General features: G+C 36.0%; 1 protein-coding gene across 2 annotated transcripts in view; it reads right to left on the reverse strand.

Moving 5' to 3' along the window:
- The window catches only part of tp53i11b (tumor protein p53 inducible protein 11b), an 86,353-nt gene that overhangs the window by 13,770 nt on the left and 46,546 nt on the right, over positions 1–26,037 (reverse strand). For both annotated transcript variants that reach the window (XM_073850523.1, XM_073850524.1), the window contains 2 exons: positions 12,458–12,652; positions 11,710–11,847 (listed from right to left, as the gene is read on the reverse strand). In XM_073850523.1, coding sequence (XP_073706624.1) covers positions 11,710–11,838 — 129 coding nt within the window. In that variant the 5' untranslated portion in view covers positions 11,839–11,847; positions 12,458–12,652. The remainder of the gene's footprint in view (positions 1–11,709; positions 11,848–12,457; positions 12,653–26,037) is intronic.

The raw sequence follows: 26,037 nt of genomic DNA on the forward strand, positions 1-26,037 counted from the left end.
CTGAATTCTGACTTTATTTCTCACAATTGTGAGTTTATAGCCCACAATTTTGAGAAAAACTTTTGTTATGCTGATCATATAATTTATGAAATCTGAAATTAAAAACTGGATTAAATTAAAAAACAAAAGGAATATAGAAGGATTTTATGAGTCACAAGACTTTGGACACCACTGTACAAGCTTTTGAAACCTGTGCACTTGACAGAAAGTGAATAAGTTGAAGGGAAATAACTCAAAGCAAAAAAAGGAAAGAAATTCCCTGCATTACAAAAAACAACAACATTAAACTGTAAACAGCCTCTTGACATGGAAGACACTATAGTTTGTATCTGCTTTGTGTTTTCTGCAGAAAGAATCCACAGAGAGCAGACCATGGTATGATTTTAATGAACCCTGCTGAAAAAAACTAAAAAAAAAAAAAACTAAAACGAATCTAGGCCGGTTGGCTGGTTTTAGCCAGTCAACCAGGCTGGTTTTATGAATATTGATTCATATTGAGTGCATTATTTATTATACCATTAATATTTAACTTATTTAATTTGTAGTGAACTATATATAAGTATTTAAATAACTCACCCTTATAGACTGTTTGTGTCTGAGCTTATTTATTTATTTATTTTAATGACTTTCTGCACTTGCTATACTATATACTTAAGTGCAGCCAATGATTGATCCTCTGCTGCCATCTTCTGGATATATGAGTAATTTCATGTCATTTTCATCTTAAAAAGCCGTTTTCTGTGAAAAGATATTTTATGAATGAAAAGTGAATATTTGAAGTAAATTTTATTGCACAGCTGTAGAGTTGAAAAATAATAAAGGCTTTAAAATATTACAAGATTTTAAAAATGTGTTCATGATTATAAAGCCAAGTTACTGGTTATTAAGACTATGATTAAGATGTCCTTGAAGAGAAGTATCGCTAGCTGAATAAAGTTAGCCTGAACACGTTATGATAGTGTTTAGCTGTCAGCATTTAAATGTACAACTATGCAGGCACTCTCCTGGGATTACCAGGCTCTGCGAAAACAATTACAAGTGCTTGCCGTTTTACCGCCTCTGGTGTTCATTTCTTTTAGAAACTGCAGTGGTATGTAATTACTGGTATGTATTTCACAACTACCTTTTTGATTAACCTAATAAATCAGTGTGTTTTTTTACAGATTTAAGTTTTTTTCACAAACGACAGTGGTAACTGTTAACCAAAAAACCTGAGGCCAATTTAAAATGATTTACAAAGATTACAAAGTTACACAGACTTACATCACTAAGCAGAAACTTCTGCTTCCAGGTCAGAGGTGATCAACTGTAGTGATGACAGATTAAACTAAATTAAATCCAATCCCGTTTTAATTTTAGAGCTGTCGTATTTCATTATAATTCACAGCGGCAAAGTGGCTAACTGCAAATTGCATTTTATCTGGTGGTTGGTTCTGCGACGGCCAAGCCCTTTCTGAGCTCTAAAACAGCGCAAATATTTCAATTTGCTGGCTGCTTTGGCCTCTGCAAAAAATTCTCAGCGAGTGCCGACATCCTGATTAGAGGCTATCGCAGGTCAGACTCTGAATGCGCAAGATAAAAGCCAGGCATAGCAATGAGAGTGAGCTCATGGGAGCTATTACCATGGCCCAGGTCGACTTGTGCGAAAGACATATAAACAAATATTGCGCTTTTGAGGATATCAAAACACTGCAAACAGACATGGAGAGATCAGTGTTATTACCTTATCTTCACACTGGCTCTGTCTCTTTCTACCGCTGATGCAAATGAAACCTCCATTTAGATGCTTTGTGGGTCATTTACACCAAAAGGCCATGCACAATAAAAGAGCACTTCGCTAGGTGTGATTGTGCATGTGTTCTGACATGTGCATCTGTTTGAATGTGAGTTTGGCCTCTGGCGGCTGTGCCATTACTAAATCATGCGTCTGTACAGTCATTCCAGCATGTGTGGATTTCACAGGAACAGACCCTTCTCCAGGAAGCCGACCTGAATCATGAGCGTGAGACGCATTTAGCAAGAATAATAATGCAGAATAGTGTGGCACAGGCCAGTGACCAGGGCAGAAAGAAGGCAGGAAGAGGAAGAAATAAACAATGCTGTTTTGGAGGGAATAATCCGGTCTGTGTGACCACTCCGCTCCTTCATCCTTCATCAAGCACCGGCACATGCGTGAAGGAAGACCTTTGCAATGCAAGGAAAGGAAAGCAACAGAAATCCTACTGTAAATCTGTCATTGGAAGGATGTGACTCAGTGTTAGGTTGCTCCATCTTAACCACTAACTACTACTACTTAACTTCTAACAAAGTGGTGTAAACACACCTTTACGACAGAACAAGTTGATATTCAAAAATCCTCTTTGTTAAAGATATAGTTCGCCCATAAATGAAAATTTCAAGCTCATGTTTTTCCAGAACTGTACAACTTTCTTTGTTTCTGTGAAACATAAAAGAATTGTATTCCCCCCTCCATAAAAAAGCCAGTGCTCTGAATACAACTGATTTTCATTAAAAGAACAAAAATGAAAACATTCTACAGAATATCTTTTTTTCTGTCATATAGATTTTTAATGGTTTAGAGTCACTAAATGACAGAATTTTCTTTTTTAGCTCATAACACACCTTATTTGGGATGCCAAAATAACAGTATACAATATTTTATTTGGGGATATTTTATTTAAAACAATTTAAACGTTTAAAATGTTACAAAATTTCCTTATTACATAAATTGTGTTCTTACATGTGTACATACTAGAGCTGCACAATTAATCAGTTAAAAAGATTGCGATCTCAATTCGACCCCCCAAACGACCTTAATCCAGCATTTATACGATTCAGCCAATTATATTTTATTTATATTTTACAAATCTTTCGCTAGTCTATTTACTGCACAGACTGCTGTGAGCTGATGCAGTGACAGCCTTGATGTTCTCTCCAACATTATATAACCATTTGTGACCCTGGACCACAAAACCAGTCATAAGGTTAAATTTGACAAAACTGAGATTTATACATCATATGAAAGCACAATAAATAAGCTTTCTATTGATGTATGGTTTGTTAGGATAGGACAATATTTGGCTGAGATACATCTATTTGAAATCAGAAATCTGAGGATGCAAAAAAATCAAAAAGACTGAGAAAATCAACTTTAAAGTTGTCCAAATTAGGTTCTTAACAATGCATATTACAAATCAAAAATTACATTTTGATATGTTTACAGTAGGAATTTTACAAAAAAATCTTCATGGAACATGAACTTTACTTAATTTCTTAATGATTTTTGGCATAAAAGAAAAATCAAAAATTTTGACCCATGCAATGTATTTTTGGCTATTGCTACAAATATACCCCAGCGACTTAAGACTGGTTTTGTGGTCCAGGGTCACATTTAAACTTCATCTTTACTTTATTACATTTAATAAAGATTTGAGATATTAGCCATCAATCGCTCCCTATCTCTGACACTGAACTAGGAACCAGCCGTTTTTTTTTTTTTTTTTTTTTTTTTTAATATGACGATTTTTGATGTTGGACAATTAAAAGGTCTTTACAATCTGCTTTTGAAGAAATATACTGTATATTCTGTCAGATGCAATTCATTGCGCCTCTGTCTCAATGTACTGTACAACGTGGCATTCATTCACATCAAATGATAACTCAGCGGCAGAACTCCACTCACACAGGGGCATAATTTCCACTGGGGACATGCTTTTCAAAATCCCGTTGGTGTCCACCCACTTTCAAATGGTTTTGTTTAAGTAATCTCTTGTATTGTAGAATGCACGCTCAGCGCCGCCGAGACTTTCGCGCGATCGTTAAAACGAAACCAAAAGTAAAACGCGCACGCGCATTCAAAAGCTACATAAAATATCTAGGCTGTTATTAGTATGTGGGCTATAAGAAGTTGTGTAGATAGTATCATGCTTGAAAAATTCGGTCTCTGTTTGCACTTTGAATATTGAAAGAGAAGTACTTTGATCGTGCCTGATTTATGGACCAGCAGAGCAATGGAACCATATATATCTATTAGCCCCTTAACTGTTACTCCCATTTTTGAACAGAGACGTGAAAATGAAGAATTGAAACATAATTCTGTATAATTCATGGACAAAAACATTTCGTAACATGATTTTGATGTACATTTTCCATGTTAATGCAATGTCTGATTTTAAAATAACTTTCAAAGGATGAATTTTGAAAGTTTTCATCTGATATATCATTTCTTATTATTACTTAAGTGTAAAAGGGAAAAAGGCAACAGTCAAATTATTTTTCCTACATAATTTGTAACACAAAAAAACAGCTATAAAATGTTGATAGGCTATTGTTTCTAGCTAAGAATCTTTAAATCGCTTTACTCTGACATAATACCTTTGTATGTTTATTTTTTTAATGTTTAATGGTGATGTTTTCTCTTACATTATAACATTATTTTTCATTACATTTCTTTAAATGTAAAGCAAAGTTTATTATGTCTTATTTTACTGCTGTTTGATAACCTAATGTTCAGGGGTAAATCTTTAAAATAAAAAAGTTCTCCAGAATCGTGATCTTTATTCTAAGCAAAAAAATCGTGATTCTCATTTTATTCAGAATCGTGCAGCTGTAGTACTATACATACTCTCAAAAACAATAAATAAAAAAACATACCATCCCTAAATATTTGGACTATAGAGTAGCATTGAAAATTCTAATTCATTTTAGTAAATAGTTTAATTTGCAATGAGTTTACTGTACAAACACCTTGCAGAATCTGCAAAATGTTAATTATTTTATCAAAATAAGAGGGATTATACAAAATGCATGGTGTTTTTTATTTACTACTGACCTGAATATGATATTTCACACAAAAGACATTTACATATAGACCACAAGAGAAAATAATAGTTAAATTTTATAAAAAATAAAAAAAAGACCCCATTGAAAAGTTTTCATACACTTGATTCTTAATACTGTGTTGTTTCCTGAATGATCCACAGCTGTGTTTGATTTATTTAGTGATAGTTGTTCATGAGTCCCTTGTTTGTCCTGATCTCTTAAACTGGCTGCTCTTCTTCAGAAAAATTCTTCAGGTCCAACAATGTTTTTGGTTTTCCAGCATTTTTGTGTATTTGAACCCTTTCCAACACTGACTATATGGTTTTGAGATCCATCTTTTCACACTGGGGAGAACTGAGGGACTATTAGGGAGCAACTATTACAGAAGGTTCAAACGCTCACTGATTCTCCAAGAAGGAAACACAATGCATGAAGAGCCGGGGAGTGAAAAGATTTTGAATCTGAAGATCAGGGTGAATTTAATTTCAAATAAATTTAACTTATTTTGTCTCCCGGGATACAAGTACCTTTTAAAGGGCAGTACTAAATGAAAAAAATAGGAAAAATGTACACACCCCTGGATATTAATGCATTGTGTTTTCTTTTGGAGCTTTAGTGAGCATTTTAACCTTTTGTAATAGTTGCATATGAGTCCCTCAGTTGTCCTCAGTGTGAAAAGATGGATCTCAAAATCATACAGTCATTGCTGGAAACAGTTCAAATACACAAAAGCCTGAAGGATACTTCTGAAGAACAGCGGTAAACTTTTGAATAGAGTCATTGGGGTCGTTTTTTAAAAATTCACCAATTATTTTCTCTTGTGGACTATGTAAACATCTCATTTGAAACATCTTTTTCAGGTCAGCACTAAATAAAACAAATATATTTTATATTTTGTTAAAATAATGAACATTTTGCAGATTCTGAAAGGTGTATGTAAACTTTTGACCTCAACTGTAAATGATTCAAATAAATTAATGAACTAACCCTAACAATTTTTAATAGGAATATAATTTAATTGAAATGCTGGCCATCCCAATTTTTAGTTGTTAGTTTTTACTCCAAAGTCCATAATTGTTAAATCTGAGAAATTGGTGTCGGGCGGTTTGACCAAAAAACTTTTTCATGTTTTTTCTCCCGTACATATATACAAATCAGAATGAAGGAAACGGTTGTAGAACCACTGCATTTTAATCACAATCCAAACTAACATGCCACATGTAAAATTTGCCATGTATAAGTTGTTCTTGATTTCATGACGAAAATACCCCTGTGGGAACTGTTTCGCAAGACACAACAAGTAGATATCACTGCCGTTTCCAACAGAAATCAACACTAGAGGCGAGCACTTATCGTTTTAGTACACGGCTATGATTACAGCTCTATGTGTTTTGCTTTCTAGACGTAACAAGCTTGTTCGGTAGCTCAACCGGCACAGAACTGGACTTGGAATCCTTGGGTACGAATCCCGTGAAAAACATGACTCACGATGAAAGAGCTGAAAGATGAGAGATCAAAAAACAAGCTAAGATGGCATGCTTGCGATTGAGTTTTTACATCACATTTGCTTTTGTTCATACTATTAGGCAGGTTTAGGTGTAGTGCAGATGGTATGTTAATTTAATCTCTGCAAATGGGAGCTTAAATGCCTAAATCATTAATCAATTCCTTCTCAAATTATACTGAATAGGCACAGTGTGTTTACCAGAAATGCTGCTAAATGGCTAAACATCCTACAAAAGCCCCTATATCAGTGAATAACCACAAAACTGAATCAGACGTGGTAAAAGGGGAAGCGCAGGACAGGGCCCCTACCGCAGCTCTGAGTAACCCTAACGTCTCCACATAAACTAAGACCCTTCACTCTATATACAGGAAACTCAGCCCTCCTGCTCATAGAGAAAACAACAGTCGTTTCACCACGTCATGCTCACTTTCCTGTGGGTGTACAGCTTGAGGACGACTGAAAAGTAAAATGGACTGCTTCCTTCATTTATTTTTAGTAGCGAATGGGTCCATCGTTCTCTCTCGCAAACAACAGCTCAACAATTTTCTAGTTCACCAGCGAGGAAAAACAACCTCGGATATGGGTACAAGCATCAGAGAGTGCATTTCTGAACATTACTTAGATGCACTAGAAATATATATAGTATCGAAATTCTTCATATCCCCTAGAGATGCTAGATTACTTTGTGCACCAAGTGTAGATCTTATCTCTGGATAAAGCTCTTCATGTACAAGTACCAAGCAAAACAAGAATAAACTAAATCAGAACAGGTTTTACTTGCTTTATAGTAACAGCAGTAATGAGATAATCGAACACACACTATACATTAAATATTTGATGACAAAACATATTTTTTAAGAGCTGCAATGTTGCACTTACAATATTAGTAGTATTTTTTTTACATCAAAAACTGCCATAATTTAAAAATAAAATTATATTTCATACCCTGATTTTATTCTTCTAATCTGAACACGGTTTAAATTGGTCTGTAGTTTTTAAGATTTCAATGTATATGCTCACTGCAGTGATTATGTATTGGACCATTAAAGCTGCCAAAAATAACAAATTTTTGGATTACAACATCATACTTAGAGCTACTCTCGTTGCATAAAAGTTTAACGATCTGAGCATTGTAGCCAATCACTGCATCATTTGTGTTGCAATGATCACACTATTACAACACAACTGATTTCATCATAACTAACACAAGGCAGATACAATGCATCCCAATGAACAGTGTAGACAGCATCATTTACCATTATGGCAAGTTTTGGCATGCAGATCTCAAGTCACTCATGCTGAACTGGAAGTGACTGACAGCTCTAGTGATTTAAAAGAGACTGTTCTTTGATCACTTTCTGTATAGGGTTTGATCAGAATTTAAATAAAAGTGTGAGGTTCACTGTTTAGTGACTGGTTTGATTTACTGACACATAAACTGTTGTAAAAAAAAATATGAAAAGACTGTCTGATTGCATGAGATCTTGCACATCACAAAAGACTACAAGTTACAGATTAGGTTTTAGAATTAACAATTAACACAACGGCCACCAGTTATGCATCTTTTTCACATCTACCTAATTTCCAACATTTAAAAGAGTAGATGATTACAGCATTTTAGTGAGATGTATTTTTTGTTTGTTTTCACTAAAGCTGGAGTTTTCTGTCAAAATAAAAGCACCACTGCAGTTTCCTTTCAAATAAAAGCTATAAAAGCTTAAAAGTGCAGTATGAATTGCTGACAGCTAGCGGTTTAATTTTGTAACATTACTGCAGTCCAAATCCAAAGTATTGTAATATTGTAATTTCCTTACTGAAATGTGAAGCAAAAATAATAAACATCTTTCCATTTTACTATTACTGTCAGAGGAATAACAATAATATATATATTTTTTATTAATACTGTATTCTAATTTTTGGGCTTCATAAAACACCAGTGTGAATGTAATTTAGACTGAGACACCACAACTAAAAAGAGAGTTGCTTTAAAAAGGCTTCACATTTCAGGTACAAGCTAATTCACTAACTTTTTTCTGACTTAAGTTTTCTTAATTAAGAAAATGGGTTGAAGCTCTTAATTTTGAACTCTTAAAGTGCATTAGACAAGATTTTAACTTTAAAATGTACAAAATGTACATCTTTTTTCTAAGTCTTAATTTGTCTTTTAAAATATAGCAATAAATATTGTACCATGGAATACATAGAGGCATTATCTTATCATGAGATTCTGATATCATTACATCCCTACAATCTTGTGCTGAGATATATACGGGTACGGAAAGTATTCAGACCCCCTTAAATGTTTCACTCTTTGTTATATTGCAGCCATTTGCTGAAAGTTTTTTTTTTCTCATTAATGTACACACAGCACCCCATACTGACTGAAAAACACAGAATTGTTGACATTTTTGCTATTTATTTAAAAAGAAAAACTGAAATATCACATGGTCCTAAGTATTCAGACCCTTTGCTCAGTATTTAGTAGAAGCACCCTTTTGATCTAATACAGCCATGAGTCTTTTTGGGAAAGATGCAACAAGTTTTTCACACCTGGATTTGGGGATCCTCTGCCATTCCTCCCTGCAGATCCTCTCCAGTTCTGTCAGGTTGAATGGTAAACGTTGGTGGACAGCCATTTTTAGGTCTCTCCAGAGATGCTCAATTGGGTTTAAGTCAGGGCTCTGGCTGGGCCATTCAAGAACAGTCACGGAGTTGTTGTGAAGCCACTCCTTTGTTCTTTTAGCTGTGTGCTTAGGGCCATTGTCTTGTTGGAAGGTAAACCTTCGGCCCAGTCTGAGGTCCTGAGCACTCTGGAGAAGGTTTTCGTCCAGAATATCAGTGTAACTGGCCGCATTCATCTTTCCCTCGATTGCAACCAGTCATCCTGTCCCTGCAGCTGAAAAACACCCCCACAGCATGATGCTGCCACCACCATGCTTCACTGTTGGGACTATATTGGACAGGTGATGAGCAGTGCCTGGTTTTCTCCACAAATAACATTTAGAATTAAGGCCAAAAAGGACTCATCAGACCAGAGAATCTTTTTTCTCACCATCTTGGAATCCTTCAGGTGTTTTTTAGCAAACTCCATGCAGGCTTTCATGTGTCTTGCACTGAGGAGAGGCTTCCGTCGGGCCACTCTGCCATAAAGCCCCGACTGGTGGAGGGCTGCAGTGATGGTTGACTTTCTACAACTTTCTCCCATCTCCCGACTGCATCTCTGGAGCTCAGCCACAGTGATCTTTGGGTTCTTCTTTACCTCTCTCACCAAGGCTCTTCTCCCCAGATAGCTCAGTTTGGCCGGACGGCCAGCTCTAGGAAGGGTTCTGGTCGTCCCAAACGTCTTCCATTTTTATGGAGGCCACTGTGCTCTTAGGAACCTTAAGTGCAGTAGAATTTTTTTTGTATCCTTGGCCAGATCTGTGCCTTGCCACAATTCTGTCTCTGAGCTCTTCAGGCAGTTCCTTTGTCCTCATGATTCTCATTTGCTCTGACTGCACTGTGAGCTGTAAGGTCTTATATAGACAGGTGTGTGGCTTTCCTATTCAAGTCCAATCAGTATAATCAAACACAGCTGGACTCAAATGAAGGTGTAGAACCATCTCAAGGATGATCAGAAGAAATGGACAGCACCTGAGTTAAATATATGAGTGTCACAGCAAAGGGTCTGAATACATACCTGTACTTAGGGCCATTTCAGTTTTTCTTTTTTAATAAATCTGCAAAAATGTCAACAATTCTGTGGTATTCTGTCAATATGGGGTGCTGTGTGTGTACATTAATGAGGAAAAAATTAACTTGAATGATTTCAGCAAATGGCTGCAATATAAAAAAAAAAAGAGTTAAACATTTAAGGGGGTCTGAATACTTTCAATACCCACTGTATATGGCTGTCCGGAAAATATCCAGTCTTTTAATATGAAAAATATGAGATGAGAGATGCAATATGACAAAAATGGCCACAGCTATGGGCAACTGGTGATTTGCTGCATCATCACTGCAATGTGCCCATCTCATGCAGAGGTTTTTGGTAAAACATCAAATTACCCAGGTGACTCAGCCTCCCTACAGCCCAAATTTGGCACCCTGCACCTTCTGGCTTATCTAAAATCTAATATCACCTTTGGAGGAGACTGAGGCAACATTGTGTGTGTGTGTGTGTGTGTGTGTGTGTGTGTGTGTGTGTGTGTGTGTGTGTGTGTGTGTGTGTGTGTGTGTGTGTGTGTGTGTGTGTGTGTGTGTGTGTGTGTGTGTGTGTGTGTGTGTGTGTGTGTTTTCCCCTGGTGATAATAAGCAAATCTTTTTCCTCTTATGGCAAATAGATTATTTAAGCCAATATGTGACCCTGGACCACAAAACCAGTTGTAAGTAGCATGGGTATATTTGTAGCAATAGCCAACAATAACCTTTTATGGGTCGAAATTATCGATTTTTCTTTTATGCCTAAAATCATTAGGATATTAAGTAAAAATCAAGTTTCATTAATATATTTTATACATTTCTTAAATTTCTTAATATATCAAAACTTAATTTTTGATTAGTAATATGTATTTCTAGTAATATGTATTTCTTTAGATTTCAGATTATCAAATAGTTGTATTTTGGCCAAACATTGTTCTATCCTAACAAATCATACATCAATTGAAAGCTTATTTATTTGGCAATTTCCCTAAAATACCTTTATGACTGGTTTTGTGGTCCAGAGTCACACGTGTTTCATATATTGTAAATCACAAAATCTTAATTCTGTTCGCCATAATCATGATTTGTTGCTGTAATTCAACAATATTTCATGTGTCATTAGTTCTGGAGGACAAAAAAAAACCTCAAAATTGAAAAATTACATTTTCCACTGAGAAGACAGACAAGTCATGACAGATGTTTTCTTTAGCAGACGGTTTGTGTCTGTCTGCTTTAAATGTTGCATGTCACTTACATCAGCAACAGTCAGGTCTTTCTTACAATTTGGCATAGCCATGCACTATAATCTTAGTCTAGCAAGTGACATTTAATTTATTCAACAAAGCAGATTTTTACTCACATTTTGGATGTGGGTATTTTGGACTGGAATTTTATAACACCCAACTAATGGCAACATACTACTCAAAAAGCAACAGCTAGAATGAACCCCAAATAAAAACAGGCCACATAAAAAAAACCACAATACAAAAGCGAGAAAGCTTATCAGACGAGCAAAAGATTGCATTGTGTTTTTGTACAGCTCATATCACACACTGACAATATGAACATACGTTTCCCTACGAGAACTGAATGCAAAACATTAACCTGCGTTTCAGCGCGTGTAAGTCGGTATGCAAGTCACGTGGAACTTGGGAGAGGAAATGAATAAGGACACAACAATGCAAAATACAAAGACTGACCTTTGACCTATGCACTTCTCCATCATCGTCCTCTCCACCGACGCCCAGGATCTTGCGTGTCTTGAGTCGGCTCACCAGATCGGTCTGACTGTGTTTCTTCATCAGAGGTGGATGAGGTTTAGCAGCCATTCCAACAGTCTACAGAGGAGAAGTGGAGTGTGCGAGAGCAAGATCAGATTTGATCAGTCACTACATGTTCACACATGTACTGTTTGTGTGGACACACACACTCCTGTGCACTGGGAATGGAGTTCTCAGTCTACTTCTTATTCTAATGAGACAAGATCTTTACTATCTACAATCCTCAAGGGCATCAGGCTGTCCTGACATACCAGTGAACCCCCAAATGAGGCAGAAGATTAATTAAGGGAACCAATTATATTTTGTTCTCAGCAAAAATACATCACATGAGACAAAATCAGTCTTGACAAGCTCTTAAGTTCCTGCTGCACGTTTCCAGTCAAATTGGGACAAGCTTCTAAGAGAGAAATGGGATCTGAATGCCCTGACATGTGGACACAAGCCACTGAGACTTTGTTTAGCAGCTGTGTTCTTATTTCCTGTTATTTGGACACTGCTTCTCAGAATTGTGAAATGCGAGGTCTTCATAGGCTAGTTCCTTGGACACAAGTGTAGTCGTACTGGAAAAAGGACATCTGAATGTCAGAAGCAGAGAAGGCTATAGTGTATACTGCTTGGCCTGCAGGAATATGATATCTCAGGTGAATAATAAAAAGGCCCAGGGTACCTGTGAGTGTAAAAGGACTGTCTTTCAGTGTGTGTACACTGAAGTCACTTGCTTTGGTTTACTGGACAGCAGAAGTACAGACGGCAGGTGCTCCCTCAGCAGAGGGAGAGAGGAGAGAGGAGTCACAATCGATAAGGAAGAGGATGAAATGCGTCTGAGGCTCCAGCACTACTGAGTCTGGAGATGTTCAGGAAGCTGCAAGAGCAAAAAAAAAAAAAAAAGGGCAGACGTTAAAAGGACAGCATCATCAATGAGCTCTTCAAACAGCAAGATGTAGTAGTCTATGAACATTTCAGAGATGTAATTAGACCAGCAGATCTTTGAAACAGAAAATTTTGAATTCAATTATTGATTATAGATGAATTAATGAATGAATCAAGCAGTTTTTTGGCCACTCTGTCGAAGACTGAAAATTTGAACCTACTAAAATCAACAGACAGGGCTCAAAATTGCGACCATTTTGGTCGCATATGCTCCCAGAATTTAATCTGCACGACCTCAAATTATATTTAAGAGCATTTGTGCAAGTGCGAGAATTTGTTGTGGTGTGACTTGGTTTCATTTCTTTACAAAACTTTCGCTACAGACTGCTGTGAGCTGATGCAGTGACAGCCTCTTTGCTCTCGCCAAACTAACTAAAAATACTTCATCTTTACATTCTTGACTTTAATGCAGATTTGAGATATTAGCCGTCTATCACTCCAGGTCACTGACACTGAGCTCCACTCTCTCAACCAACCTCTATTCGGGATTTTCTTGAACTGCATTGCAATTTAGGGGTGTGTGATGACGATTTTTGATGTTGGACAATTAAAAGGTCTCCACAATCTGCTTTTAAAGAAATATAGTATATTTCGTGCTCCAGAGCACATTCTGCCAGATACAGTTCTGGTGTCTTAATATACTGTCCAACGTGGCATACATTCACATCAAATGCTAACTCAGCGGCAGAGTTCCACTCACGCAAAGATGTAATTTCCACTGGGGACACGCTTTTCAAAATCCCGTTTGTCTCTTTCTACTTTCAAATGGTTTTGTTAAAGTAATCTCTTGTATTGTAGAATGCACGCTCAGTGCCACAGAGGGTTTCACGCGATCGTTAAAACGAAACCGAAAGTAAAACGCGCAGGAGCATTCAAAAGCAATTTTAATACCGCACGTTTATAGAGCGACTCCCCAATGTGCGCAAATTAGGCTACATAACACATCTAGGCTGTTATTAGTATATGGGCTATTATAGGTTGTGTAACTGTCTATAGCTCTAGATCATGCTTGAAAAATTCGGTCTCTATTTGCACTTTAAATATTGAAATAGTAGCCTACTTTGTTTATGGCAACGTTTATTGTCTACACAACTAAGAAAGAGCTGTGTCATTTAATTTTTTGTTATTTCTACTGTAGATGGTTTAAAAATGCAGTGGTTGTCCGTTGCTTAAGGCGTAAAATAATAATAATAATAATAATAATAATAATAATAAAGGCTTTCAAAATCAGCCAATTTGCTTGTAAAGCATCAGCAATAAGAATCGGCCATGACGAATCAAGATTGGCACATTACTAAAAAGAAATTGGGTGCTCCTAACTTTTTGAAGTTGGGAGCACCAGTGCTACCAAGTAAAAAGGTTAATTTCGAGCCCTGACAGATCATGGATAAACAGGCTGCCAGAGCTGCACGATTTTGGATAAATTAAAAATCACAATTTTTTTTTGGTTTTAAACAGAGATCACGATTCTGAACTAACCAAAAATAACATGAAATGAATTCATTAATAATAATTCATTTGAATGATTTATTTAAAAAATATATATATATAATTGTTTGAATTATTAATTCAATGACTCATAAATATTTCAATTGTTTAATTTCTGAATGAATCATCATTTTTGAACAAATCTCTTGAATGAATGATTTAATAATAAGCACATTTTTAACAGCCATTTGTCACCACAATTAAATTGTAATTAACAACCTCTATTTGAAGTGCCAATTTGAAGCTGATGGTTTGCTGTATTTTGATCGCTATCATAGACATCAGTGTTTATATCTGAACTATAAATGGTTGAAAAGACTGTTTGCGGAGCGGTTTCATACCTAAACATGATAACTGCTCTCTCTGAGCGAACATAAATTTAAATGTAGCCATATAATTGATATATACACTGCTTTTTAAAAGTTTGGTGTTAGTAGAATTTTTTAAAAGAGATGAATATTTTTATTTAGCAAGGACACATTCATTTGATCAAAAGTGATTTCATATAGGTTGTTCAAGCCATTTCTCTGATCGGATGGATCAAATATCCAGACAAAAAAAGGGTTTCACAAAAATAGTAAGTTGCACAACTGTTTTCAATGCACTGAATCAGAACATAATGATTTCTGCAGGATCATGTGATCAAGACTGCAGGCTGTGTCATCACGTGAATAAATTTAATTAATAAAAAAAAATATTCTAATATCATTTCACAATACTACTGTTTTTACTGAATTTTTACTGACTTGATCAGATACGTGCAGCCTTGCATTTAAGTATAAGTATATTAAAATAAGGTATTTTTACATTTCATCCATTAAAAAAAAAATTGCCAACAAAAATAGTTACAAAATGAGTCAGAGCATCATTTTGCGAGTCGGAATTGGGAGATATAAACTCGTAATTCTGAGAAATAAACTTGCAAATCTGAGAAATGAAGTCAGAATTGCATAATATAAACTCGTTGTGAGATAACCTCATAATTCTAGTCAGTTATTATATCAGCAAGTCAGAATTGCGAATAAACTCGGAACTCTGAAAACCCTTTAATCTTTTTTTAACCTCAAAATTGGACTTTATAACTCACAATTGCGAGATACAAACTTGCATTTGCGGAAGAAAAAAAGTCAAAATTGTGAGTTTCTATCTCGCAATCTATTTTTCGCAATTTCTTGAGTTTATATCACGCAATTCTGAGGAAAAAAAGTCAGAATTGTAAGAATTCTATCTTTTTATAACTTTATAACTTGCAATAGTGGGTTTATATCTCACAATTTTGAGAACGAAAATTCTGAATTGCAAGAAAAAAAGTCAGAATTGTGAGTTCATATCTCGCAATCTGACTATTTCTCGCAATTTCTTGAGTTTATATCTCGCAATTCTGACTCACAATTCTGAAGAATTCTCAGAATTGTGAGCAATCTTAAAATTGCAAGACTTCTGTCTTTATAACTTGCAATTGCGAGTTTATATCACAATTTTGAGTTTATAGCTCACAATTTTGTAACAGGCTTCCAGACATATCAGCTCGTCAAAACACATGAAAACTGGACAGAAAAAAAATCTTCTAATGAGGAAAGCTGAAAAGGTTGGTGCTAAATCCTGGTAGGAATAGTGGTACACTGTAAAAAATGACAGTGAATTTAACGGTAAAAAACTGTAAAAATGCTACGGTAAAAACCTGTGAAATGGTTAACGGTAAGTTCCCCTTCTATATACGGTGAAAAACTGTGTTGGACATTGCATTTAATTTTACGGTAGTATACCGTTTTTGGAAGTGAAAAAGAACGTAAAATTTACAGTGAATAACCGTTAATTGACATTCCCAGAATTCCCTGAATTTAATTTTTTTATTTGATGTTTTTTTTTTGTTGTTGTTGAAATAACTTCATCTTAATTTTTTTCTTGGCAGTTTTGTACATTAGGGTTGTATGTTACATCTAATCTTGTTAAATTAATGTTTTTTGCATTATTTCAGTTTTATGTGTGTTATCATGATGGTGTTTAGTGTTTGTGTGAATGACACTGTGCACCTTCTATATATGTTATTATTTAAAACCTCCGTGCGATGAACTTTGGTTCATCATGTGATGTTGTCATCTGCTTTTGGTGGTTATCATTGTATTACAAAGGTACAAAACAGATTTCAGTGCTTCAAAAAGTTGGTACATTACCATTATATGAGTTACGGTTTTTAGTATGAAATTACGGTATTTACCTGTAAATTTAAGTGAAAACCTTAAAATGTAAAACATTGCTACCGCATTTTTTACGGTAAAATTCTGGCAACCACAGCTGCCAGTTTTTTACCGTAAATTTCACGGATTTTTTTTTACAGTGTAGCTTTGCGTTGCCATATTTATAAGTATATAAATGTATAATCTACTAGGGCTGTAAATCTAAATTAAAGAGCACAGATTCTCTTTTATAAGTGTGCTCTGCTTCCGTCAGCATTGACTCTAGTGAGCATTTCACAGTTTGATAGTGTCCTACTGATTACTAACCAATGATCACACAGCAAGACCTTCTAAACGCTGTGCTGCTCATAACTGACAGTGTTACATGCTACAGAGGAAAGGCTACGGAATCGTGAAACATGCTCATCTGTCAACTTGTGGTGATACATTGTGACTAAAGACTCCACAACAATAGTCACACGAATGCTGCCAACAGTGCTGTGACGCCTGTGAATCATGACATCCTTCACCGAGCAATTCACCCTGTGTGTGTCTTTACCTTTGCCGATAAGAGGCAGGCAATGGGGCGTGCTTCAATCAATGTGCTGCAAATCACATACACAAGCCAGGCGATGCCATTCAAAAGCGTGGCTCCAATGCGTTTCTTGACACAAGGCTGCTGGAGTGATGCTGATGCAGTTGCCTAGCAACCCCACAGATTGCGCATTTGGCACCCTCCCTCATTATTGAAAGTATATATTCTGTGATCAGGCTCTGTTCGTCTTGACGCCTCACCCCATTGTTACCCTTCTGGCGGTCAAATCACGCCTTTGACGCAGTTTAAAGATCTAGCGGCCATGTGTGAGATTTATCGCCTGGTTTTGTCAGGTTGGAAGGCTCCATGTGATGAAATTTTAAAATGCGGCTACTGTGTATGGAATTCTGAAGCTAATGACATATGGAAGAAGAAGCAAAAGCTTCATTGTTCATTACAGAAATCCCAAGCCTATGTTCCCACAGGCTTCCAGACACTTCAAGAAGACTTCAGCCTTAGGTTGGGAGTTTATAAGGGGGAATAAAATATTAATAGATTTTTAAAACAGCAACACATTGCGGCTGTGGGGAAAAAACACAAGTGAAGAATCGAGAGAAATTCAGGTGCAGGACAAAACATTTCTCCTTAGCATCTGTGTGTTGGGGATATTAAACATACATACAGCCCCAGTCTAAATATGTCAACTTTATAACAGTGCTCATAAACTTAAAGAATTCTTGTTATAAATAAATTACAAACAATATTAGAACTGCCAGCCTAGCCGAATGAATGATTGTATGCAATTATCATTAGCATAATTAGCCCGCTGATGTTACTTATAATTGCTTGTGTAAGTCTGAGTCTAATAATCTTCCTCAGCTTTTGCATCTTATATGTATAATATAATAAAACTAGAAGCTAAAGTTCGATGACAAACTTTAAATGTTGGCTTGGAGAAGCAAACCGGGCAGCCTTCGGGCAAAAGGGCCAGCCCAGAACACTTAGAGCTCTCTGATTGAATTGTTGCTAGTAAAAATACTATTACGATAAGTAATGCTTAGTATATTTTAGGCTAAAACTGCTTGCCATAGAGGATTTATGTGTATTTTAGGTTAATCCGGCTTGCCATACAACAAGTGTGCAGCGGGTGCTTGAAAGCCACGACGCCTTGCTGTGCGGTTGAGCCTAAAAGCAGAAATAAGCAAGCATTTAAGCTGTGTAGTAGTATATTACTCTACTATTATTGTGTTTAATCGCTGGAGTGTTTGAATTTAAATACCTTTAAAAGACGTGCAAATGATGTCTTTGTTAACAGACACATAATTGCAGCCGTGCATCTCCTGTTAGTTAGTTAAGCCTGTGAAAAAAGTCATTTGCACCCAATGCAGGTCTTTAAAATATTCTTCTATATTTATTGTGTGCAATCGCTGGAGTGTTTGTATTTACATGCCTTTAAAAGACGTTCAGTCATGTATAATTCTCAGACAGACATCTCAGCTCATGTCTACACTGCTGAACACAGCGCTCTCTGTATGGAAAAAAAATACTCACAAACAACTGCATTTAGCTGTTGATATTTTGTAATGGGTGGAACGAATTAAATCGCTGCAATATTGTAATTTTAAAGGCGTTCTAATTCGTCCAAATTATATCGTTCGTCTCCATTTATACTCGTTGAAAGCAATCTGTACGCGGTGAAGGAAATGCTTAGGGTTTTGAATAAATTCGCTCAAACAGCTGAATTCAGGTCTTGATGTGTTCTAATGGGTATTTAAAATTAAATGGCTGGAATATTGTAATTTTAAAGGCGTTATTTATATGCATTTTCCACCGAAATCAAAGTGAAAGTAAGTCTCAGCTCGGTAACATCTAGTGAAACCTATTGAACAGCTCATTTGCAGCTAATGTAGTTCTTTAAAATATTCTTGTATATTTATTGTGTTGGATCGCTGGAGTGTTTTTATTTAAATGCTTTTAAAAGACGTGCAGTCATGTATAATTCTCAGTCAGGTTAGCTCGTCTGTATAACACATTTGCTGAAGACAGTGCTTTAACTTTGAAATAAAACAGATCTCAAAAGGCATGATTTGTTGATGTGTTCTAATGGGTATTTACAAACAAATCGCTGAAATATATTTACTTTAAAGGCGTTCTAATTCGTGCAATTTATGTTGTTTGTGAGCACATGTCGAGAGAGAGAAGCCTAGTGCTGACGGCTTGTATAAGCGCTGAAGGGTGCGAGCTTTTCTCTTACAAGAACTACTCACAAACCACTGAATTTAGCTGTTGATATGTTCTAATGGGTATTTAGAGTTAAATCGCTTTAATATTTGAATTTTTAAGGCGGTATTTATTTGTATTTCCACCGATTTCAGAGTGACTGTAAGTAAGAGGTTTGAATCCCGCCTCTTCAGTGGAGAGGTATTGCGCCTTTAGATGGCGCATTTTTTCTCAGCCCATTGAAATCCCATAGAAATTTTTCATGTAAAAAAATTAATATTAAATCAACTGTAAGTCTGATCATTCCAAAAAGATATAGCAACACTTTGGTGACCAGGGCCCAGGGCTCCGCCGAGTTTGGGGCTTGTAGCCTTAAAGCTCTAGGAGGAGTAGCGTATAGAATTTTAGTCTCAGAAGAATTTTAATAATAACTAGAAGCTAAAGTTCGATGACAAACTTTAAATGTTGGCTTGGAGAGCCAAATTGGGCAGCCTTGGGGCAAAAGGGCCAGCCCAGAACACTTTGAGCTCTGTAATTGAATTGTTGCTAGTAAAAATGCTATTACGATAAGTAATGCTTAGTATATTTTAGGCTAAAACAGCTTGCCATAGTGGATTAATATGTGTATTTTAGGTTAAAACGGCTTGCCATAGGAGATTCGTGCAGCGCCTGCTTCAAAGCCATGACGCGTTGCTGTGCGGTTGAGGCGAAAAGCAGAAATAAGCAAGCATTTAACCTTTTTATCATATGACTGTACTATTATTGTGTTGAATCGCTGGAGTGTTTGTATTAAAATACCTTTAAAAGTCGTGCAAATAATGTCTTTGTTAACAGACACATAAATGCAGCCGTGCATCTCATGTTCGTTAGTGAAACGTTTGAAATAGCTCATTTACACTCAATGCAGCTCTTTAAAATATTCTTCTATATTTATTGTGTGCAATCGCTGGAATGTTTTTATTTGATTACCTTTAAAAGACGTGCAAATGAATTCTTTGTTGACACAGACGGATGCAGCCGTGCATCTCATGTTCGTTATTAAAAACCTTTGAAACAGGTCATTTGCATTCAATGCGGCTCTTTAAAATATTCTTCTATATTTATTGTGTGCAATCGCTGGAGTGTTTTTATTTAAATGCCTTTAAAAGACGTGCAAATTATGTATTTGTTGACAGACTGATAATGCAGCCGTACATCTCATGTTCGTTAGTAAAACGTTTGAAATAGCTAATTTACACCCAATGTAGCTCTTTAAAATATTCTTCTATATTTATTGTGTACAATCGCTGGAGTGTTTTTATTTAAATGCTTTTAAAAGACGTGCAGTCATGTATAATTCTCAGTCGGGTAAGTTAGCTCCGAGCCGTGAAGCTCGTCTGTGTAATACATTTGCTGAAAACACTGCTTCAACTTTGAAATAAAACAGATCACAAACTGATTTAGCTGTTGATGTGTTGTAATGGGTATTTAGAGTTAAATCGCTGTAATATTTTAATTTTAAAGGCGTTCTAATTCGAGCAAATTAGGTCGTTTGTGAGCAGATACAGAGAGAGTACGTGCTGAAGCTGTACACGGTGAAGGAAATGCTTAGAGTTTTGAATAAATTAGCTCAAATAGCTGAATTCAGGTCTTGGTGTGTTCTAATGGGTATTTACAATTAAATCGCTGGAATATTTTAATTTTAAAGGCGTTATTTATTTGCATTTTCCATCGAAGTCAAAGTGGAAGTTGGTCAGAGCTCAGCGATCTCCTGTTGAGTAGAGAGGAATTACTCCTTTAGAGGGCGCTTTTTTTCTCAGCCCATTCAAATCTATGGGACATATTTCCATTCAGTGGAGAGTTCCATTCAGTGGAGAGGTATTGCTCCATTAGAGGGCGAAATTTTAGGAATTTTTAATGTAAAAAAAAATTAATAATAAATCAACTGTAAATCTGATCAGTCCAAATAGATATAGCAACACTTTCGGGACAAGGGCCCAGGTCTCTGCCAAGTTTGGGGCTTGTAGCCTTAAAGCTCTAGGAGGAGTAGCGTATAGAATTTTAGTCTCAGAAGAATTTTAATAATAACTAGAAGCTAAAGTTCGATGACAAACTTTAAATGTTGGCTTGGAGAAGCAAACCGGGCAGGCTTCGGACAAAAGGGCCAGCCCAGAACACCATATTGGATTAATATGTGTATTTTAGGTTAAAACGGCTTGCCATACTGGAATAAGTGATGCCTGCTTCAAAGCCGCGTTGCGTTGCCGTGCGGTTGAGCCGAAAAGCAGAAATAAGCAAGCATTTAAACTTTTTATTATATGACTGAACTATTATTGTGTTGAATCGCCGGAGTGTTTGTATTAAAATACCTTTAAAAGACGTGCAAATGATGTCTTTGTTAACAGACACATAAATGCAGCCGTGCATCTCATGTTAGTTAAGCCTATGAAAAACGTCATTTGCACCCAATGCAGGTCTTTAAAATATTCTTCTATATTTATTGTGTTGAATCGCTGGAGTGTTTTTATTTAAATGCCTTTAAAAGACGTGCAGTCATGTATAATTCTCAGTCGGACATCTCGGAGCTTATGTCTAACACACGGCTGAATGCAGCGCTTTCTGTATGAAAAAAAAAATAGTCACAAACAACTGCATTTAGCTGTTGATATTTTCTAACGGGTGGACTGAATTAAATCGCGGCATTATTGTAATTTTAAAGGCGGTCAAATTTGTGCAAATTTTGTCGTTCGTATCCATGTAAACTCGTTGAAAGCAATCTGTACGCGGTGAAGGAAATGCTTAGGGGTTTCAATAAATTCGCTCAAACAGCTGAATTCAGGTCTTGATGTGTTTCTAATGGGTATTTACTATTAAATGGCTGGAATATTGTAATTTTAAAGGCGTTATTTATATGCATTTTCCACCGAAATCAAAGTGAAAGTAAGTCTCAGCTCGGTAACATAGTGAAACCTATTGAACAGCTCATTTGCAGCTAATGTAGTTCTTTAAAATATTCTTGTATATTTATTGTGTTGGATCGCTGGAGTGTTTTTATTTAAATGCTTTTAAAAGACGTGCAGTCATGTATAATTCTCAGTCAGGTTAGCTCCGATCCGTGAAAGCTCGTCTGTATAACACATTTGCTGAAGACAGTGCTTTAACTTTGAAATAAAACAGATCTCAAAAGGCATGATTTGTTGATGTGTTCTAATGGGTATTTACAAACAAATCGCTGAAATATATTTACTTTAAAGGCGTTCTAATTCGTGCAATTTATGTTGTTTGTGAGCACATGTCGAGAGAGAGAAGCCTAGTGCTGACGGCTTGTATAAGCGCTGAAGGGTGCGAGCTTTTCTCTTACAAGAACTACTCACAAACCACTGAATTTAGCTGTTGATATGTTCTAATGGGTATTTAGAGTTAAATCGCTGTAATATTTGAATTTTTAAGGCGGTATTTATTTGTATTTCCACCGATTTCAGAGTGACTGTAAGTAAGAGGTTTGAATCCCGCCTCTTCAGTGGAGAGGTATTGCGCCTTTAGATGGCGCATTTTTTCTCAGCCCATTGAAATCCCATAAAAATTTTTCATGTAAAAAAATTAATATTAAATCAACTGTAAGTCTGATCATTCCAAAAAGATATAGCAACACTTTGGTGACCAGGGCCCAGGGCTCCGCCGAGTTTGGGGCTTGTAGCCTTAAAGCTCTAGGAGGAGTAGCGTATAGAATTTTAGTCTCAGAAGAATTTTAATAATAATAATAATAACTAGAAGCTAAAGTTCGATGACAAACTTTAAATGTTGGCTTGGAGAAGCAAACCGGGCAGCCTTCGGGCAAAAGGGCCAGCCCAGAACCCTTAGAGCTCTCTGATTGAATTGTTGCTAGTAAAAATGCTATCACGAAAAGTAATACTTAGTATATTTTAGGCTAAAACAGCTTGCCATAGAGGATTTATGTGTATTTTAGGTTAAAACGGCTTGCCATACAACAAGTGTACAGCGCGTGCTTGAAAGCCACGACGCGTTGCTGTGCGGTTGAGCCTAAAAGCAGAAATAAGCAAGCATTTAAGCTGTGTAATATATTACTCTACTATTATTGTGTTTAATCGCTGGAGTGTTTGTATTTAAATACATTTAAAAGACGTGCAAATGATGTCTTTGATGCAGACGAAGACTGAGCAGTGCATTCAATGTTAGTTAGTTAAGCCTGTGAAAAAAGTCATTTGAACTCAATGTAGGTCTTTAAAATATTCTTCTATATTTATTGTGTGGAATCGCTGGAGTGTTTGTATTAAAATACCTTTAAAAGACGTGCAAATGATGTCTTTGTTAACAAACACATAAATGCAGCCGTGCATCTCCTGTTAGTTAAGCCTATGAAAAAAGTCATTTGCACCCAATGCAGGTCTTTAAAATATTCTTCTATATTTATTGTGTGCAATCGCTGGAGTGTTTGTATTTACATGCCTTTAAAAGAAGTGCAGTCATGTATAATTCTCAGACGGACATCTCGGAGCTCATGTCTACACTGCTGAACACAGCGCTCTCTGTATGAAAAAAAAAAACCTCACAAACAACTGCATTTAGCTGTTGATATTTTCTAATGGGTGGAATGAATTAAATCGCTGCAATATTGTAATTTTAAAGGCGTTCTAATTCGTGCAAATTATGTCGTTCGTCTCCATGTATACTCGTTGAAGGCAATCTGTGCTTAGGGTTTTGAATAAATTCGCTCAAACAGCTGAATTCAGGTCTTGATGTGTTCTAATGGGTATTTAAAATTAAATGGCTGGAATATTGTAATTTTAAAGGTGTTATTTATATGCATTTTCCACCGAAGTCAAAGTGAAAGTGTGGGTCACAGCTTGGTAACATGTTCGTTGAAACCTATTGAATAGCTCATTTGCAGCTAATGTAGTTCTTTAAAATATTCTTTTATATTTATTGTGTTGGATCGCTGGAGTGTTTTTATTTAAATGCTTTTAAAAGACGTGCAGTCTAATTCTCAGTCGGGTAACGTTAAAGCACTGTCTTCAGCAAATGTGTGTTATACAGACGAGCTTCACGGCTCGGAGCTAAGTTAACTTTGAAATAAAACAGATCACAAAAGGCTGATTTGTTGATGTGTTCTAATGGGTATTTACAAATAAATCGCTGAAATATATTAATTTTAAAGGCGTTCTAATTCGTGCAAATTATGTTGTTTATGAGCACATACAGAGAGAGTTCGTGCTGACGGCTTGTATACTCGCTGAAGGGTGCAAGCTTTCCTTTTACAAGAACTGCTCTCAAACCACTGAATTTAGCTGTTGATGTGTTCTAATGGGTATTTAGAGTTAAATCGCTGTAATATTTAAATTTTAAAAAGCGGTATTTATTTGTATTTCCACCGATTTCAGAGTGACTGTAAGCAAGAGGTTTGAGTCCCGCCTCTTCAGTGGAGAGGTATTGCGCCTTTAGATGGCGCATTTTTTCTCAGCCCATTGAAATCCCATAGAAATTTTTCATGTAAAAAAATTAATATTAAATCAACTGTAAGTCTGATCATTCCAAAAAGATATAGCAACACTTTGGTGACCAGGGCCCAGGGCTCCGCCGAGTTTGGGGCTTGTAGCCTTAAAGCTCTAGGAGGAGTAGCGTATAGAATTTTAGTCTCAGAAGAAGTTTAATAATAATAATAAGTTTAAATAGCATAACAATATGTTGGCTTCTCCAAGCCAACATAATAATAAGTTTAAATAGCATAACAATATGTTGGCTTCTCCAAGCCAACATAACGAGTGCCATTTCCTGAACAGTCATAACATTAAATAGTTTTTTTTTTCTCTTCATGCCATGTCACTAATTCATACACACCTTAAATTTCTTTCTTTAAGGTATTGTAAACAAATATTACACTTGATGGCAAAGACAGATATTATTCTTATGAACACACATCGAAGTCTGACACAGAAGAGAAAAAGTTGTTGAATAAAGTTATTTCTTTGCACACACAAAAAGTATTTTTGTAGCTTCATAAAATCATGGTTGAACAACTAGTATCTGCAAAATGTTAATTATTTTATCAAAATAAAGAGGGGATCATACAAAATGCATGATATTTTTTTATTTATTACTGACCTGAATATGATATTTCACATACACAACATTTACATACAGTCCACAAGAGAAAATAATAGTTCAATTTACAAAAATTACCTCTTTCAAAAGTTTACATACATTTGATTCTACAAACTGTGTTATTTCCCGAATGATCCACAGCTGTTTTTTTGTTTAGTGATAGTCGTTGATGAGTCCCTTGTTTGTTCTGAAAGGTTAAACTGCCTGCTGTTCTTCAGAAAAGTTCTTCAGGCCCCACAAATTTTGTTTTTCTCAACATTTTCATGTGTTTGAACCTTTTCCAGCAATGACTGTATGATTTTGAGATCCATCTTTTCAAACTGAGGGCAACTGAGGGACTCATATGCAACTATTACAGGTGGAAACGTTCTGAATTTGAAGATCAGGGTAAATGTAACTTATTTTGTCTTCTGGGAAACATGTAAGTATCTTATGTAGCTTCTAAAGAGCAGTACTAAATGGAAAAAAAACATGGTATTTAGGCAAAATAAAAATCTAAACATTCTGTTCAAATGTTTACACCACTGGCTCTTAATGTATCGTTTTTCCTTTTGGAGCATCAGCAAGTGTTTGAACCTTATGTAATAGTTGCATACGAGTCTCTCAGTTGTCCTCTGTGTGATTTTGAGATCCATTTTATCACACTATCATTTTTTGGAAAGGGTTTAAATACACAAAAATGCTGGAAAACCAAAGAATTTGTGGGACCTCAAAGTTTTTTCTGAAGAACAGCGGGCAACAGTTCAGGACAAACAAGGGGCTCATGAATAACTATCAATAAACAAAACAAAAACAAAA

This window comes from Garra rufa, chromosome 11 (genome assembly GCF_049309525.1).
Source record: "Garra rufa chromosome 11, GarRuf1.0, whole genome shotgun sequence".
Classification (NCBI taxonomy): domain Eukaryota; kingdom Metazoa; phylum Chordata; class Actinopteri; order Cypriniformes; family Cyprinidae; genus Garra; species Garra rufa.